Source organism: Anomalospiza imberbis, chromosome 1 (genome assembly GCF_031753505.1).
Source record: "Anomalospiza imberbis isolate Cuckoo-Finch-1a 21T00152 chromosome 1, ASM3175350v1, whole genome shotgun sequence".
In the NCBI taxonomy this organism is placed as follows: domain Eukaryota; kingdom Metazoa; phylum Chordata; class Aves; order Passeriformes; family Viduidae; genus Anomalospiza; species Anomalospiza imberbis.
Window position 1 is genome coordinate 27,003,398 of NC_089681.1, and position 18,932 is coordinate 27,022,329.

The 18,932-nt window shown below is 35.1% G+C and overlaps 1 protein-coding gene across 5 annotated transcripts in view; it reads right to left on the bottom strand.

Annotated features, from left to right (window-relative positions):
- The window catches only part of WWP1 (WW domain containing E3 ubiquitin protein ligase 1), a 57,315-nt gene that overhangs the window by 21,621 nt on the left and 16,762 nt on the right, over positions 1–18,932 (bottom strand). For 3 of the 5 annotated variants that reach the window (XM_068185511.1, XM_068185520.1, XM_068185534.1), the window contains exons 2-7: positions 13,221–13,311; positions 9,443–9,581; positions 7,075–7,199; positions 4,302–4,439; positions 4,138–4,204; positions 1,927–2,108 (exon numbers count right to left, since the gene is read on the bottom strand). In XM_068185511.1, coding sequence (XP_068041612.1) covers positions 1,927–2,108; positions 4,138–4,204; positions 4,302–4,439; positions 7,075–7,199; positions 9,443–9,581; positions 13,221–13,290 — 721 coding nt within the window. In that variant the 5' untranslated portion in view covers positions 13,291–13,311. Of the gene's footprint in view, positions 1–1,926; positions 2,109–4,137; positions 4,205–4,301; positions 4,440–7,074; positions 7,200–9,442; positions 9,582–13,220; positions 13,312–18,932 lie in introns of those variants that run through there. The other 2 variants (XM_068185528.1, XM_068185541.1) reach the window with 2 other exon arrangements.

Here is an 18,932-nt window from a genome sequence, read left to right on the forward strand (position 1 = left end):
ACAGTGATAATTCTATTTATACTTAGTAGCTTGTACTTAGTAGTTGCAACAATTTTCTAAGGACTAAGGATATGCAACACATGCTTCCACGAATTTTCTTACCGTACAGTATATTATCACCTTACCATGCTAAGGACTGAAACTAATATAATTCTACACTCTTAACCTTATTGATACACATTTGTAAAATTTAATCCTACACTAGTGCCAATAAAATGTTGTTTCATTATTTTAAAGAGTTTACTTGTATAATTCTGTCATCAGAATTTAAATTAGCAAGTCAGTTTCTTTAAGGAATTATCATTGCACCATATAAATTTTCTTGATATGCATAATGATGAGCATGATTTTACAGGCAACAGATTTTTAAGTTCTATAAAGGCACTACTACTTTTCCAGGGTAAGACACACTGCTTCCAGATGGCACAAAAGAAATTAACTTCATTAAGACAAATGAAGATTTCATATTTTTTCAGCATGACATGAAAACTATGAACAATTTGATCAAGTTTCCTCAAATTTCTCCTTATGCTACCAACAATTTAATTTACACAAGAAAAAAGCCAACTGAAATTTCAAATTCCATTTAAAAAATTCAACTCATCCACACTAAAGAGTGAATAGGATTACATAATAAAGTTAGAAGCAAAATAATGAAAAAATCATCTGCTCTCTTAGTAAGTTCATCTCCAAAACAGATGTATAAAACATTACATCAGATGATTACTTCACCAATTATGCCTAAAACAGCAATTCTGGCAACACCACATAAAATTATAATCCTGCTAAAGCAAAATAGTGAGAAAAAAAAGGTGTCATCAAAAAATGCCAGCGATCTGTTTTATGCCTTGCCTTAAAAACATCTTCTCCCACTGGTACAGTAGTTGATTTCTCCTTTATCAACGCCTCAGTGCAAGGTCAGTGATGATTTCATCAATACTGCCACTTGAACAAATAAATTATTTTTCAATTACCCTATCCTAGTACAGATTTCAAATGGCTCTCTCTGTTGAAGAAAAAGGGAGCAATGCCCTCTAGCCTTGAGCTAAATAGAGAGGGGAATCAAATTAAAGTTCTCCAAATAGAGAAAAGCTTCAGAGAAGACCTAATTAAATTATTACTTTTCAAAGTTCATAATTCTTTCTGTTATCTTCCAACCATACCAACATTTTCCAGTCTATTACAGAGAGTTTGACAATCTCTGTTCTACCACTTAGTAACAACTTGCCTATTTCTATTTACAGTTTTATTTTTTCTCTGCTATCACTGTAATCTCTCCCAAACAGCTGAAAAACAACAAAAGGCTTACAAAGCACAGTCATTATCAGATCCAGAGGAACAAAAACGAAAAAACCTTTTTTTCAAATAAAAAAACTAGTTTCACTGTACCAAAAGTGAACTGTAGTCAGAATCAATGTTTCTGTGTTTAAGAGGAAAACAAAATTCGGTATTTGCCACTGCCAGTTTTTAAATGGGATTTTTGAAAAAAACTGAAGGCACAGAAAGTCTGCAACTCATCTCAACTCAGAGCACAGCAGTTCCCTGCCTAGATCAGATGTATGTAATGTCAGGAAAAATTTAACCACAGTTACTCAAATTAATTGAAAGAAACCTGATTTTTTCCTCTAGACAAACAGTAATATGGTTTTATCATCTGGGACAGAATAATGGAAAATTTTGGACACTTTAATCTTCCTTCATCAGAGAAAAGAACTTAAGATAAAGTGTGAAACACAATATATTTAAGAATGTGTCTACTGCAAAAAAATTTACGGAAGTGGACAAACAAGGTTATAAATTCCAAGCCACATCCTTTCAGTACTTCTGAATTCCAACAAAAATTTTATAAAAAAAGTAGCTCAACTTGAGATACATCTAGATAAAAAAGCCTCATGGAACACGTTCCCATAACTCTCCCATTCTTACCAGTGTTGTTGACAGGCTGAGCTTCAAGTGGTTTTGGTACTGGTGTATTTTTGGGTCTGGCTGCAACATGATTAGGAGATGGTGTGCTGTCTCCATTAACAGCTTCTACACAGAATGTATTCTGCATTACAGAGCTGGAAGGTACTTGATTGTCTATCCCATTAGAAACGTCACAAGCAGATCTTGGTAAAAATAAAAGATAATTTCAGGTTACTACAAGCTACATGTTAAACACACAACTAAATGCTATAGAAAAACCATGCTATAGAAACAAATAAAAGAAATGGTGGTAGATTCACAACTGTTTATAGCATGGTGTTTGCAGCCTAGATAATTGTTTTGGTTTCACATTTGACTGTTAAGAAAAAGGCAAGAATCAGTTTTGAGGATTTCAGACACTTGTAATAGGCAAGAGTTTCCATTTTCACTTTCCCTTTTACTTTTAGTGACATATTAGAATTGAAGAGACTGATGCACCTGCTGCATCTTTCAAAACAGCCTTAGGGACCCTTCTAAAGTGCAGCTATGAGCAGGAAAGCCTTTTCTCTCAGTAAGAAAGAGGAAGAACTGGTTTTGTTAATCATATCACTAAAAATATTCATAACATAAGAAAGCAACAAAATTCTCCTTCAGTAAAAGGAAAATAAGATTAACTTCTCCATGCATTGGCAGGATGGGACATTGTGAGGACAAATACACACAGGCAGCTCTGTGTTTACAAGGCCACATGGAAATAAATTCACTTTATGGGCTTGTGAATGGTAAGTTTTGTTCAGTTACAGTAGTATACTGGTTTTTCACTTAAATCTCTTTCAGAATGCTTAAAGCCATCCACCAGAGACACATAGTTTGAAAATTACACTCAATGCCAACTCCTTATCATCTCAAAGAGTAGAGGTTAAATAGTGAAATTATACAGATGACAAAAAATGTGAGAACAGTTAGAAGTCCAACTTTGTGAAGTAAGAAGGGAAGAAGCAGTATTTCCATGCTACCCTACCCAACTCCAGAGGAGCAGTATAAAGAGAATTTAAGCATTATCCCTTTTCAACTCTCGATTACAAACTCAATTTACCTCCAAAAGACATGCAGAGAAGCTACCTTAAAACTTTTCTTCATCTCTTAATTTTAAAACTGTAAATCAAAACTGCTGGATAGTTGTGTGGAAAACTGCAGTAAATTAAAATATCAACACCAAGAGCAGGATCCAGTAAGAGAGATTATCTCCAGCAACAATAGCTGAATGAAAACAAATTATTATTACTACTGTTTCAAAATTGTATGCAGATGTGTTTCAAATCACTTTTAGCAGTCCCAAAACTTTCTAACAAAAAAAAAAAAAAATAAGCAGAAGTAATGTTTTATTCTCACTCCCTCATCTTGAGCACCCATCAAGGAAGAGAGACAAACATCCATAAATTCAAAAAAATAATCAAGTCAAGCATACAAGGACAAATGTGTCCCTGTCAATCAAATGCATAGCACCTGGGTGTTTTTTCACTCCAGTTAGTGTCAATAACTTAAACAGAAATGGGTTCACACAAGGTAACTGAGCAGACCAGAAACATTAAATTGATCTGAATTGATCTATTTGTCTTACTAGAGATGAGGGGGCAAAAAAATCTATTCCTACTTCTCTCCAGCCAGTCCTTGAGCAGGTTAGAATGGTAGAGAAGCCAAGAATGAAGCTCTTAATTGGGCTGAACGTCTTTTTCTTGCCACTTCAGGGGGAAACAGGCCTTGGGCTCAGTGTTAGAAATACTGATGGTGAAATTCAATACAAGTCTCTTAACTGCCTGATTATGAGCTTAAAAAGGCTGAGGAGGAAGTAATTCAGGCTTTTTTTTCCTCTTTCTTCTGTTCAGGTGCTACATTGCAAAAAGCTGGTAGACATTAATTGAAATGGTTCTTAAGCAGCAAAAGAAAATAAATTGAATAAGTACATAAAAATACACTGAGCCACTGCTCCCCTAATTTCTGCTGCAGCATTTTATAGATTTCCAGTCAGTTAAACTAAATTATGTAATTATCAAACAAATAATGTTTCTAAAACCTGCAGCAACATAATTTAGACCTCAACAGCTGAAATCTCTCATATTCCATTTAAAAAACACAACAAAAACCCACCAAAACACAAACAACCCAAACATTTCAACTGATAAATTTGCTGATACACTTCATATCACATAAAACACAAAAATAAATTCCAACCTGGATGAACTTCTTGCTGAAGCATCTCTGCTTTCATGTACAGCCTCGCCATTTTGCTGAACTTCTACTGAACAGTAAGAAATAAATTCAATAGAAATAATCTATTATATCTGTTTGAAATCTTAATCTAAATATTATCATCTGGTTTAATTATTTTAACTTACTGGATGCTGATGAACTGAGATTTGTAAGAGATTCTTGTTCAACAACCAAACCATCTAGCACAACAGTCAGTTCACCTGTTTGAACCATGCCACTCTTGTTTTCCAAAGAGAGTTTCAATTGTTCTTTCACCTTTTCCACTAAAAATGGAGTTGGGGTGGGTAGGGGACAAGAAGGAAAGAAGGAGTAAAGGAAAAATTAAATTCTAAATAATATCAAAAGAGACCTTCAACACACAAATGTGATATATGCATTTAGTTCTATAAAACTGAACATCAGAGATATACAAATCAAAGCAGAAATCACCATGTAGATGTGTATATTTACACCTGCTGTGTGTACATGCACACTTTATTTTAAAAAAGATATGTCTATTTACACAGTATATTCTAAAGTTATGCTAAAGAATCCATGTGGATTCAGTACTTTGTTGTTAATGATTTCCCAGGTCTGCCATTTCCATTAAGCCCTTTGGAAATTATGCACTACTTCTGAACTACACATCCATATGTTAAAAAGTCACTGGGAACTCTTCATTTTCCAACCAGAGCCTATATTCATTTCTCATAGCACCTTCCAAAACTAATTCTAAAAGACCACTGAAAAAAACATCTCTTTGAGGAAGAAGTGAATGCAAAGACTGCATAGAGTCCTCCCTCAATTTTAAAACTATTTTAAATTAATCCTTACAAGCATTTTCATAGATTGCAACTCTAAGGATTAAACAGTAAGACAGCATGCCTCAGGGAACCAAAAGTTAAATCAGATACTATTTTCACCAAATAAAATTTGAGATAACCGATGGTGCAGTAAAATAATTCAATCTGACTGACAAGCAATACACACATTTGTAGTGAGACACATATAATCCACAGGTAAAACATGCTGGGGATGCTATGTAATTCTCTCTAAATCAACTGTTACAAGTAAAACAGTTGAAGGTACATGTCATAAATCTAAACACAGTCAGCTAGGACTTCACATTAATCAGGTTGAAATGGTTAAGACCTTTTAGTATTTGTGCTCTCAGATTAAAAGATTAGTTTTTAAAGATATACCATCATATTTCCCTCCATATGATAGCATACCAAGTTAAATTTAACCTGGGCACTTCTATGCATTAAACTAGCGTTTCCATTTTTTTTTTTTTTTTCATTCTTAGCATGCACCATAAGTGAACAATAAACACAAAAAACAGGGGAGGCTGCAATAATCTATTGCCAGATACCCCCAAGCTATTACTTGAAAGAGCAGGTTTGACAGCATAGCTGGGCAGCAGTTACCAGCAGACACACACTGGTCTGCTGCTAGTACTTTTTTGGAAAAAAGTATTATCTCAAAGAAGAGAGGAAACTAATCTACCACTGAATTGTTTAATTAACACACTTAATTTTTGCAAAGGGTGGTTGGTTTAACTTCTGCTATTTTAATAGGTTATCTTCCTAAACCAGATTGATTGCTGGCTCTAGCTTAATTGAGCTGGCAAGAAAACTGTGAGGTGTGTGGGCAGAAATTTAATAGTCATGGTGTTTAGCAGAAAAAATAACCAAATTAATTCTCATGTTTCTGCATTTAGAAGACATCCCTTCCCATACTCATCAGCAAAGAGCCTTTAAAGTGCTGCATTTTAGAATAGGCATCAATAACTAAATGAAGGAAGGATACCAATCAGATTATTCTACCAGTGAATTCTCAGATAATCCAGTAAGTGTCTAACTACTGACTTGCCCAAATAAGAAAAATTGCACATAAATTACTTTTGGTGCAATGTACAGCAAACTCAGTCAACTGAAAGAATTTGTCAAGTTGTTAGATCCTACCTCCCCTGGATCTACAGTAATAAAATGTTAAATATTTTGTTAGAAATTGTTAAAATATTAACTACCTTTTTGGTGGCTAACATTATTATAACCCAGTTTCTTCTGATACAGATTTCTTATTTAAAAAGAATTTTTTCTGCCTAACTATCAAATTTACTGCTGAATCGTTATAATACTGTTGAAGAAGCCCCACTTAATTTTGGATTCTGTTTCCATTTTCTGTAAGAATCAGAGAAATTTCCCTTTCTTTTTTTTTTTTTTTGGCTCTCTTTTCCCCCCATTGTTCTTAACCGTCACCTCAGGTTTATATATATAACTTGTGAAAAAGGTTGATTGGTTTAGCTGGAATTCTGCTGCCACTCTGGAGTGGAATTTAAAGTGTGGATTCACCACCTTGTTGTACTAAAGAAAAAAAAATTGAAAAGCAAATAAAATATAATCTATTAAAATATTTAATATTAGAAATAACATTGAACAATCAATCTCTAATGTACTAAAAGGAAAATCACAATTGTTTCATTAATCAATGTTTTCTATTGCTCTCTGGGCAATAGAGGGACAAGACAAATATCCAGCATTTCTATTAGTGACTCCAGAGAAGGAAAACATAAAAAATTACACAACTTTTCTGAAAGTTTAAATTTTTTTTTGTTACCAAATCTAAAACAGATCTTCTATCAAATTGGTTACTAGCTTGCTACAAAACATTGTATTTAATCACTTCTGCTTTTACTTTCAGCAACTAATACTCTACTGTTTGTTTCAAAAGTATTATATCCCATTGTTACATTTAAAATGCTCTCAAAAGCACGACATCTCTAGAAGAGACAAGTAAAGACATCAACTGAAAGTCAGTTGTAATTACACATATAGTTAGTAGTCTGGTTGCCAGTTTGATATATAGATTAGTAATAATAATTTTACTTTATTCAAAATATCCTTCATGATAACTTACATTTTCTGTTGTGTACTTCCAAAGCTTGTCTCAAGTCTACAGTGGCTCTTCCTAATAAAGCATCTGCTTTTAAAGTGTGATGGCTCCACACTCTAAATTCCAGCGTAGTCTGTGGAGTCACATTCCTGCATAAAAAATACATTTTAAAAAAAAAATATACAGATTTTTAAGAATTCATTCTTGTTATTAGAAGCATTTGAACTTTATTCACTTTCTCATTGTATTTCTTGATACTAATGAAGTGCAATTTTGTATTGCAAGGGGAAATTTTTAACTAAGAACTGCAAACACTATGGTATCTACACTTAGGATGAAACTTAAAGTGCATTACTATGATAGCCTAAGAAATTTGAGAAGCATCAGAATAACCTACGCTCGGCTCAAATCTCGGTTTTAGAAAACATATTGTTATTTATGAAAGGCTTATTTCCCCTATTCCTCCAGAGTTCTAGCTTACATTATTAAATGTGGAGAAAAAGGTGGGAAGTATATTTGTCACTGAAAAGAAAAATACTAAATATTTTTCAAAAAGGAAAAAAAGCAACAAAGCATCTATTTTCAAGCAAGTGCCCTTTCAACAGGTATTAGCCTGCCATGGAAGTGTTGATAAACATTTTTTGTGAATCCACAAATATATATATAACCGTAAGGCATACTCACAGAAATCAGAGGGGGAAATTCAAATTATGAAGCTAAAGTAAAAACTGGAGGGAAGCAGAAGGTAAAGGACTCAATTGCAGTAATATTATGACAAGCTTTGGCATTGACCTCTCCCCTGCTCAAGCTATACTAGGTGCTGGAGAGTAAGTTTTGTAATAGAGGGTCTAGTACTGCAAAGGTAGTCTTGGCTGTGAAAAACAGGAATAGAAGCACTTCACTGCAAAAAGTCAAAGGCCACATATCCATCAGTATTGACCTAATATATACAGGAAGTTATATCAGCAATGATGAGAATCATAATAAAAACAAGCCCCACTCTCCCAACAGGACTAACTCTACAGTCACTTGAACATGTTGGACAAGGTGGATCTTTTCTGCTGAAACACAAGCAAATATATTTTTGTATTTTGAATAGGCTGCCTTCTAAGGGAAGTCTTAGTAAAAGAGCAGCTCAACAAAGTAAAGGAAAAAATCCCCAACACATACACACACAAATATATTGCTGACCCATAGAAATGAGGGGAATTTGGTAAGCCAGAGAGGTCACTTAACCTCAAATACCATTCCAATAGCCAGAGGAAGAGGGGACCAGAATACCTTAAAAATACATATAAAGGTAAGACCCTAAGTAAGCAATATTCATTATGAAATGAGTCTGTCATTATGCAGACATATGCATACGCATTGCAATTTACCTCTTTTCTATCAGATCACCCAATCCTGCCAAAGCAAACTGGCCTCCTCAAGAGAAACTCAGGTCTCTGTGAATATAATGATAGCTCTGTACTTGTTCTAGTTCTTGATCCTGGAAATCATCCTCAGGTCCAAGACTACATTATTCTCTTTTGCAACATTGCAAAGGGCTAATATATTCACTAAACCTGAAACACCAAGAAATGAGGCACAGGAATACCTACTTGCTTCAGACCAGGTCTGGAGTAAGTAATTGTTCCCATGCAAAGAGTTCCCCAAAGACATACCACTCCCCGCTCTCCAGCACTTACTGCAATCTAGCATGGCTCCTACTGCTAACAAAGCCAGCTATTGCACACAGACGTGTCAGATACTGTGAAATGTACTGGCCCAGGCTCAATGCCACTTGATAAAAGCTATGCTGTTCCCAGACCCAAGTCTGAACCAACACAATCTTGCTTGTGAATAAAGCACTCTAACCAAGTGCAAGATTGCCAGCTCTTCATGGAATGCTATTCAGGTATATCTACACCCCTAAGCATAGTTAAACCAAATTAAACCACAAGAAGATTAAAACAGTCAAATATCAAGGTAAGTGCAAGGTAACTCCGCAGTTTTTGTGTGCATATCCCTTCACTGGAAAATTCAAAGGAAGAAGTGACCTTCATCATAACTATTACTTATCCAGTTAAGACTTTTTTCCTTCTAAAGTTGAGAATGACATGGTTACAATTAGTAAGTCTTTCTAGCAATGTATGCTAAACACAGTGCTAACAAATATCAAGACTGTATCATGTACTGCCACTGTATGCAAGTAACACACTCTGTAGGAAAAAAGTATTCTCAATACATTGTAAGGACTCAGAAAATAAATCATTTGAGATAAATACCAACTTACGTCTGCACTTAGACATCAACAGCCAGAGCAAACTATGTAGGCAGACAAGCTTAGTAAATATTTGCCTGCAATGTCTGTCTAATAAATAGTATCAAACAACCAAAAAAATCTACTTACACTGTCAGCTGCTCATCCCATTTGGGATTTGAAGAACTACTTGATTTTGCTGTTTTCTTAATTTCTCCATCTGCAGTTAATTCCGTGTAGAAAGTTGTTCCAAACCAATTCTTTTTCCGTTTCAGTTTGGCACTAGAAACTAATAAAATACATTGCTTTATCTATAACAGCATACTGCTGCTGAAAAACAGAAAATGTCCTGCCTACACACTGTATAAAATACTTTGCAAGGCAATGTTTTTCCTCACCTACTTTACTTCTGCTGAACAGAAAGAAGTTAATGCAAAAATTACCATTTTATTTTATTAGTAGCTTTTATTTTCAAAAGCTACTTTGTCAGATAGTTGAAACCAAGTGTCACATACTCTTTTCCCCACATACTGGCAGGACTGGTTGTGGAGACAGCACAATTATTTTAGGGATAAACACTGGAAATAACGTAGGTTATTTTCTCATTGTTCTCCCTATTCTTCCCTTAACTGAAAAATGCCTAAGTATGATACATCTGATGATGCATCTGAGGGATTATCAGACAGACTTTATTTTTTAGTTATATATTGTTAGGAAAGTCGATGCAGTTCATGCCTATTTCAAAATGTCCCCGTATAGCAAAGCCTGTATACAGAGCTTCATTTCTTTGCCTGTATTACTGCATGGTTGAATTTGTGGGTTTACACATCAGTTTGTAACAATTAAGAAAGCTGCTCTTAGATTTCCCCTATTTAAACAGCTTTGCAGATGAGCTCAAAGGTTTCAGGTAAATATTCAAAAATTAAGAAACACCACTGACTAAAGAAGCTACTTTCACCTCCAAATCAGTGACGAGTTCCTCTGTGCTCCTTCTTCCATGCCCAGTTGAGAAAGTCACTATAAAAACCAACAGCAGCCTAACTGCCAAGATTTTAAATTCTATTTCAGGCAGATGGTGTCTTGAAAAGACCACAAGAATGGACTCTCAACTATACTTACCTGCTGCCTCTGCCTTCTCTCTAATTCCTCCCTTGCTTCAGTGTGATTCTTGTTCTCTACACTTGCAAAGTAAAACAAGGCTGAGTATTTTCAGCCATTTGGAAAAAATTCTTCCCTGATCCTTTTCTTTATGGTACTTGCTAACTCAATGTGGAAGTTTACTAAACTGAAAGGCAGACATATTTCTAGATTACAGTATTCTGAAATGTATACATTAGTCATGTACAAGTTGGTGGGATGCAACCATCCAAGATTCTAAAGGCACAAGCCGTGGACTTTAATTTGTTTCAAAAAAAAAAGGTGCAAACTTAACTTCCTCACATTTGAAGAGCCCAGTCTTAGTAATGTACCATGGGTCACAAAAGGCAACTGCAGCCCTGATAATGATGAAAGCCAGATTGTAGAAAACTAAAACTGTAATTCCATGCACAAGTCATATTTTTTCATCTGAAATTATTATATATTTTTAAGTTCTGACAACCTCTACTTCTTCCACATTCTCATCCACAATTTGCTTTCCAAAGGAAAATACAACATTTATTAAAACACAAATATTTAGTAGTGATATTCAAGCTTCCTCCTAATTTCCCCTCTTTCATCTGATTATGTTTCATTAGTAAGTTTTGAGTCCCCAAACATAAAAGGAGACCATGATTGGTTAGGACATCTAAAAAAAACTATGAATAAGTAATAATACTAGCAATACTTCCAAAAGAACTAACAAGACAAGATCTCACCAAGAATATTTAAAAAATACCGATGGCCAATCATGCCTACAATATGTTATATTTGTCCAAACTCAAGCAAGTCACCACTCCATTCAAATTCCTTGTTTGCAAAATGAGTCTATGATACTTGCTGCCTTTATAAAAGTGCTTTTTAAGTGTAGTTCTTGAAATAATTATAGCTTCTACATCAGTATAAACAAAACTGCACATAAATATGCAGTGTAGGTCAGCAATACTACAGTCCCACACTCCTCTGCCTCCCACTACTGGGAATGCCACTGGCATTCATTCCTGTGATCCTGCAATAAAGTCTAGGTTTAGACAACTAAACCTTCAGAAAACCAATCACAAATGTTGTAAAGACTTCTTCCCATTTGAGCCCCGACCCAGATTTCTTGGAGTCAGAAGAAGTCTCAGTACCAGAAAAATACAAAACTAATTACATAAGGAGCATCTCAGCATAGGATAAGAAATTACCATTTCTGTAGACACAGATCTGAAATTAAGGGCCATTTGTGTAAGTCAGTTTACAGTTATATATATACATTCAATCTACAGGTGGCTCCATCTCTGCTATTAGTCATTGCCAGTTTTGATGACTCATAACATTATTGAGTATTGTGCTCCTTACATAAGGTTAATAATTTTTGAGGTTCCTCTCTTATCTAATTTCATAAAATATCCATTTGGGGGACTCTTCAACAATATATTTTTTCTCAGATAATTTGGCCATCTTTGGATCATCCAGCAAGATGCCTCTTTCTTTAAGATGCAGCCTTTATTAAGACATGGTATCTTACTCATGTTTTTCCCAAATTTTCTTCAGGATAGCCTTAATATATTCCTAGCCATGCATCCATTTTTACTTCAGCACTCCCAGATTTCTCAAAATCCCTGGAAAGCTCAAGTTAGTTATCAATGGTGAAATAATATTTATACATATAAATACACACATATATATATTTATGGTAGGTGTATTTATGTACAGTATCTTACCTATGTGCTGGTAACATTTTTACTTTTAACTGCTGTAACACTGTCACTATTAGCTGTCAAACTTGTTTACTTAGATGCACTTTGCTTATCTTCAGACTACAAGGAAGTCTCAGTTCTGTTCTGCCACCCCACAGAGAGAGTAGCTAAGTCTGACAATTGTCACATCTTTGATCAGTCCTTGTCCATCAGTAGCAAAATGCATAATCTACTTGGCCTGTTCAACATCGATTGAAAAAGTGTCCCCAGCACAATCAGAAATTTCCAGGACTGTTTTCCAGAAATTTCCACGGATACTGGGATGGCTTATTTCTGCCTCAAACTATGACAACTAGCAGAGCAAAAAGAAAAAAGAGACAACATAGCAAATGGCAACTGGATAGAAGGAAAAACATTCAAAGTGACATGGCTTATCACAAGGAAAGCTGGTAATCTACAGACTTTGAGACACTGAAAATTTAACTGGACAATATAATGAGCAACCTGATCCAACTTCAAAGGTAGCCCTGCCTTCATCAGAGTGGACTAGGGAATCACCAAAGATCCCTTCCAACCTAAGTTATTCCATATGTCTGTTAAGTCGAATCTGTGACCCAAAGGGTATTATATTCAACAAATATTTACCTGATATGTAATCAAAGAATTTAATCTTCTGAAAGGCTAGCAAATGTTGTGATCTCCTCCAGTTCTCCAGCTTCACTAAAACATTGTACCCATTTTCAGTTTAGGGGTCACTACAACCACCAACCTTTTTCCTAGAATTTCAGTAATATGTGTTCCCTCTTCAGAATACATCTAATTAACCACTTGTTCCCAAGCAAAACTTCTTTCAGTTGTCTGTACTGTTGTTAGGAACACCTTTTCTTTTTTATTTTGAAGACATATTAAACCCTATCATGCAACTCACCGTATAATCTCTATTTAGCCTCAAATCACCTACATACATTATAGTCACATTATTAACTCTAACATTCAGATCATTAATTAAGATATTAAACTAGTTCATTTTTACACTCACTTCTAGGATTGCTTTTGTAGAATACATATGTTTTCCTATTAAAATCTCTATGATACAAGTCACTACTTGCCTGTTACTTGCATCTGTAATCTTCCATTACAGTTGTGACTTGTATCAGATCTTGGTGAGGCTGTGGCCATGTCAGAGGTTTAGGCTTCAGCCTAAAAAAGCAAACAGAGAGCTTATTAAAAAGTACTTTTCTCTGCATGTCAGCTACAGGTATTAAATAAAATGTTCAACTAATAAACAAGTTACCAAATATTATTTAGGTACAGCAGAACACATTATTTCATAACAGCAGCTAAAAAAAGCAATCACTTCGGAAATTTGTCCCACGTTACACCTCTAAGGATGCCAAGACACTTCAGTAACATATATATTTACATAGCTTAGAACAACTGTGTAAGGCAAGAATAGAAATTCAGCTGTGATGTATCAATAATTCTCTCTGTAGAAGGCATACTTATGGTCTGATTTCAGATAAACTGAGCACCAACAACTGAACAAAACATTTCAAATATTTACATGCTTGAAAATCATGCTGTCACCAGAACAATACACTCGAGCAGTAACAAGAGGGATTCAGACAAACGTTTGCATTCTATCCCTACATTTGCCACCAGCTTCCTGCCCCACTGCTGTCCACCCACAAATCACTTCCCTCATCTATTGAGGCAGGAGGCACTTTACAAGGACACCCCACCTCACCACTCAGCAACTAAAACTGAGTGTGTCAGATACCAGCTGGGGCACCCCAGCACAAACACGTGCACACAGCATCACTCCTGTCCTCCTGAATTACTACACCTGACTCACATCTAGAAGTAAAAAATTCTGTTTCTATCAGACAACTACTTTTCACAAGAAAAGAATATATATGTGTAAAATAGACTTTCCCTGATCTGGATGAACTTCCACATATTTGTTCCTGTGAACACAATTGGTTTCAATAACAATAAGGGAAGAGCTGTCACCAAACCTTTTTGTTCATGCACTTTTATAGGTACGAAAATTTTGAGTACATACCCCCAATACACATGTATTTATTTATAAATGAAATATATGTACCACTTTACTAATACACTCCGTGTATATTACAACATATAAACCCAGAAATTTAAAAGGATGAGATGAAGATGAAATAAACAGTATTTAAAAATATTTTTAATGGTAAAAAACCCTTTTGCTCTTACTTAAAAAAGGGTGTTTTTTTGTGACAGCCATGTGATTGAATATGCTTCAGCATTTTTTAAAATGTTGACTTAGCACTTTGTAATACAGTGATTTCAAGCCTAGTTTTAAATTCAGTTTATTGGCTGTCATAGCTGGAAAACACAATTTACAAAGATATGCACATCCAAATCAAACTGCATCACTGGCTATACTTTCTAAATCATGACACTCATTTTGCATCTCCATCTACTAATTATGAAAAGGTTTTTCTTGAAATTTGGCCAGTAAACTTCCATCTTCCCTGATATCAATCACTTGTTATTGCAAACCAATGGAAGGTATATTTTATACTTTTATCAAATTTTAAGATTCTGAAACTCTTATCTGGGAAGACTTTTAAGCAGATAAGGAAATTCTGCTTCCAAGTTTAAGTGTACAAATATGGAAGGTTTTACAGATGACACATCTTTTCTGGCAACAAAAATCACACAAGGAAACATTTCAAAACATCCATTTTCAAAATGCTTTCTCCATTGCATCAGTTTATTTCAAAAAGCAATAGGTCTCTTGCTTATTAAAATACCATCTTGACCTTCAAGTGAGGGTGTCTTAAGTGTCTTTATTTTTTTGAAAATAACTGATAGTTAGCATACTGCTGACTGTTATCACCAAACAGGTCAGGAAATTCGTAACACTTGTCTTTTTGTGAGATAAAACATGTAATTAATCTTCAAGCTTTACAACTCTTCTAAGCACTTTGCCATGATAACTAGTGATCCTCTGCACAGTACACGAGATCTTCCTGGTCACACCCAGTGTCATTATAGATTATGTTAGATACTCTACTATTTAAAGGTTTTGTTTTCATACAATGAACAACAATAATGATATCCTGCAGCACTTTGTGCACTTATGGCTCCAACTTCCTTGTTGCTTGCCTATGCATGATGCAGTGACTGAATTCTGCAAGTCGTGCTTAACTTGGAACCTTAGCCAAGAACCTTTTTTACTTTGGTCAAATCAGCCACTCCATCTGTGGTTACTTTTGTACAGTTTTTCCATTTAAAAAATGCTGTTATTTAAGAAGACACTGTTTAGAATTTATGCTTAAGAATGTCTCTTGTCTGGTACATCTTTCCCTAATGACTTAGTTCTTTATGAATTTCATTATGGACCCAGAATCTAGCAATTACCGTAAGTTGAGCCACACCACAAACACCTATACTTTCATCCAAGTGTCTGTAGAGCAAGCCTCTCCCACTGTGTAATTTTTTCTGATATTTGTTTCTTCAGAACTTTGGCAATGTTTTCCAGACATCTTCCAAGAATATCTGCTGACAAAAGAATGTGTTTTAGTTTGTTACCACATTGTTTACCATGTATTATTTCAGACATTTATACTACTGCAGGGAGATGAAATGCTTCCTCAACAGTATCTCTGTCTTCTGCTACTGAGAAATCTCAAAACAGGCTTCTAATGATCCATCACTAAGTTTAGCGATATCTTGTAAAGCCTTGGATTGAGTACAGCATTGACTTCAACATTGCTAAAAAAAACCTATAGATGTTTGTCTTCATGTTTTGGGTGCTTAGTTTTTAAATGCCTCGCTAATTGTGATGGCTTCATACTGTAATCAGGTGATACCTCAAGAAACAATGTTCATCATTTCCAATAGCGGATGTACATCCGTATTTGAAATACCATTCTTGACAAACCAAATTGTTTTGGCTGACTTCTAGTTGCTTGTAATTGCCAATGGTTTTCTCTCATAATACACCTGACCACGAGGTCACGCTAGGAGTAGAAGCAGCATCAGCTCTGCCATGTTTTTACTATTTGTATTATTAGTATTATCTTCAATCCATGGTCTCTTTGCAGGATTTTTTTTAAGCCACTTGCCTATTTTATGAGGGTTTGCTTAGTAAAAACTAAATATTGTAATCCACAAATCCTCCTAACTGGGCACAAGTAAACTGCCTCCAATCACAATACACTAGAAGTGAATGAACAAATTAAGGTGTTATTGTGACCTCATCATATTGTGGAATACTAAATCTGTCTTCAAGACACCTTACAAACCAAATGTGACACAGGACCATCTGACATGCAGACCTACAGAGGGTGACAGTGTCAATAATAAATAAAGCTTAATTTCTTTCTTATTTTTCAGATAAAATATAAGTCCTAGATTTTCTTCACACATTCCACTGGATGGTCTTCTACACCTGACTTTGGAGGCCACTGATATGGAAAATGTCATAAAAGCAACACATTCAAGCAACTCAAATAAATCCAAATTCTTCCCAAGAAACTAAAATCTGCAATCTAGTTCTAAACATACATTAAAAACTAGTTTAGGCATACTTCTGTAATTGAAAAATTATGATTATTTCTTTCCTTCAACTGTTTAACCTATGTAGATCTAAAATGCTAGGGGAGGGTTGGATTTTATTTGGTTGGTTGGATGAGTTTTGTGCTTTTTTTAACTCTACATCAAGTATGTGCAAAGAAAAATAAATACAGAAATAAATAAATAGTGTCAGAATCCTCAAGTAGATAGTTCATTGTATAATCTCCTCAGATTTCATGTGTTGATTTATCTGCAAGTAATACCACCTGCCTAAACCTGAGTTTCTGGCTCTGCTGGCTACTAAGCTGCTAACTGCAGTTGGCAAACACTTTTGTCAATCTTCTGATAACAGGGAAGCAAGAATTCACTACGCTTAGCTTTGCATCTCTCCTCTTGAAAGAAAAAATGACCATGATGCCTAGGAGAAATTATTGCACTGTGAGGGAGATCTCAACAGCTGATGGAGATGAAATAAAGTTAGGTTTGGGGATGGCTGAGGGGCTGCAACCGCATGACTGCAACCCACAGCAAGAGGCCCCTGATGTTCTGTTCTGACTCTGTTGAATTTACATCCTTCTATAACAGAAATCTATTTTATATTCTTGCCAATATGGTACACCTAGGTGCATTTACACCTAAGCAATGATTACAGTTCCACATTTTCAGGATGTTGTAAACAAAATACTGACATGCATGTCAAATACTATTTAGAAAAACACACTAAGATATAGGAAAGTTTTTAAAAAAGCATTTAAGCTTTTAAAAATAAACATAGGTTTTTACCAACAATATATAAAGTTTTCTGTCATAGTTTATATTGAGAAGGGCTTTACTGAACAGAGCAAATTAGTTGAACTGACTGATTCTGTTTTCATCATGCTTCAAAGATTCTAACAGTTTCCACCATGTTCCGAAGATTCTAACAGCTGCAGCCCACTCATCCTTTCTTAACTGATTAGAAATCAAGAACTGGTTAGGAATTAAGAAGAAAGGAAACATTAAATTTATTTAAGGCTTCAGTCATCAGTTATTTTCATAACTAACTCAGCTACTGACATTTTTAAATTAACAGGTTATTGCCTAATCAGCTCAGATGAAGGCTGGTTCTTTCAGAACACAGCCTGCTCAGATGACAATGTCATTTTTGTTCAAGATCCAAAAAGCCACTCTAACATTAATATTGAAAAAAAACCAAAAGAGTCTGCCTGATGCACATTGGGTCATACTCACTTCCAGTCAAACATGTTTTTACTCCAGGCAAACAAAGCCTTCAAGAAGAAAAGTCAGCCAAACTAGATTGTACAAGATGAACAATTTTATCTAGAGCTTTGAACATCTATTAGTCCCTAAAGGCTGGTCTGAACATATGACAAATGCTACTGCACAACTGAAAAAGAGAAGCATAATTCAAAACTTGGCCCTTCAACCTTTGACAGAAAAATTACTGGTGCAGACATGACAGGGGCCAGAGGTGAGGTGAGACAGCGGACAAGAACTCTATCACAGGAACTGTATGCAGTGCTGACAAAAACAGTATTATTGACATTTTGTAAGGTACCAGTACAGATTGTCATACTCAAGAAAAAGACACAAAAAGCTCTCCTGGGAAAATAGACCATGAAAGAGCAGTCCAAAATTAACAAAGACTGGGAGTAAAGAGTGTTGACATAAATGTTACCAAAAATCTTGGGTTTCTGGGCAGCAAGGCTGCTGCAGAGAGACCACACATATACTGAATGAAACTAAGCAGGGACAATAAAGAAGTCACATAAGTAGAAGAACTGATAGACTTACAAGAAGATGGGACTACCATCATTTTTTTACTTTACTAGAAGTAAAACCTTTTATAAGCTGAGGAAGATTTCTGAAAGTTCTAGTAGGGATTCTTCCAATACTGAAAATCTGAAAGTTTCGAGGACTAGCAACCTCCCGTCTTGATGAGCCAGAAGAAATTATATCTGCACGACGAAAAATAAACAAAATTTCAACTAAACACATTGTCTGATCTGCAGAAATGCATGGGATGGCAATTAGATCAAGCAAAGAAGCGGAAAATACTCATTAGAAGGACTGAGTCGTTTTCACATCCAGAGTAATGTCAAAAGTAAAATACCTGTATTTTCTTGATCTAATTTACAAAAAAGTCTCCACGAGAAAGAAAAACAGATGATGAAGAAACACTGAAAGACGGGGATTTTTTAACTAAACAATTTTAGAAGTCGTATTTTAAATAATGCAAGCCCTTACCACTAATGGAC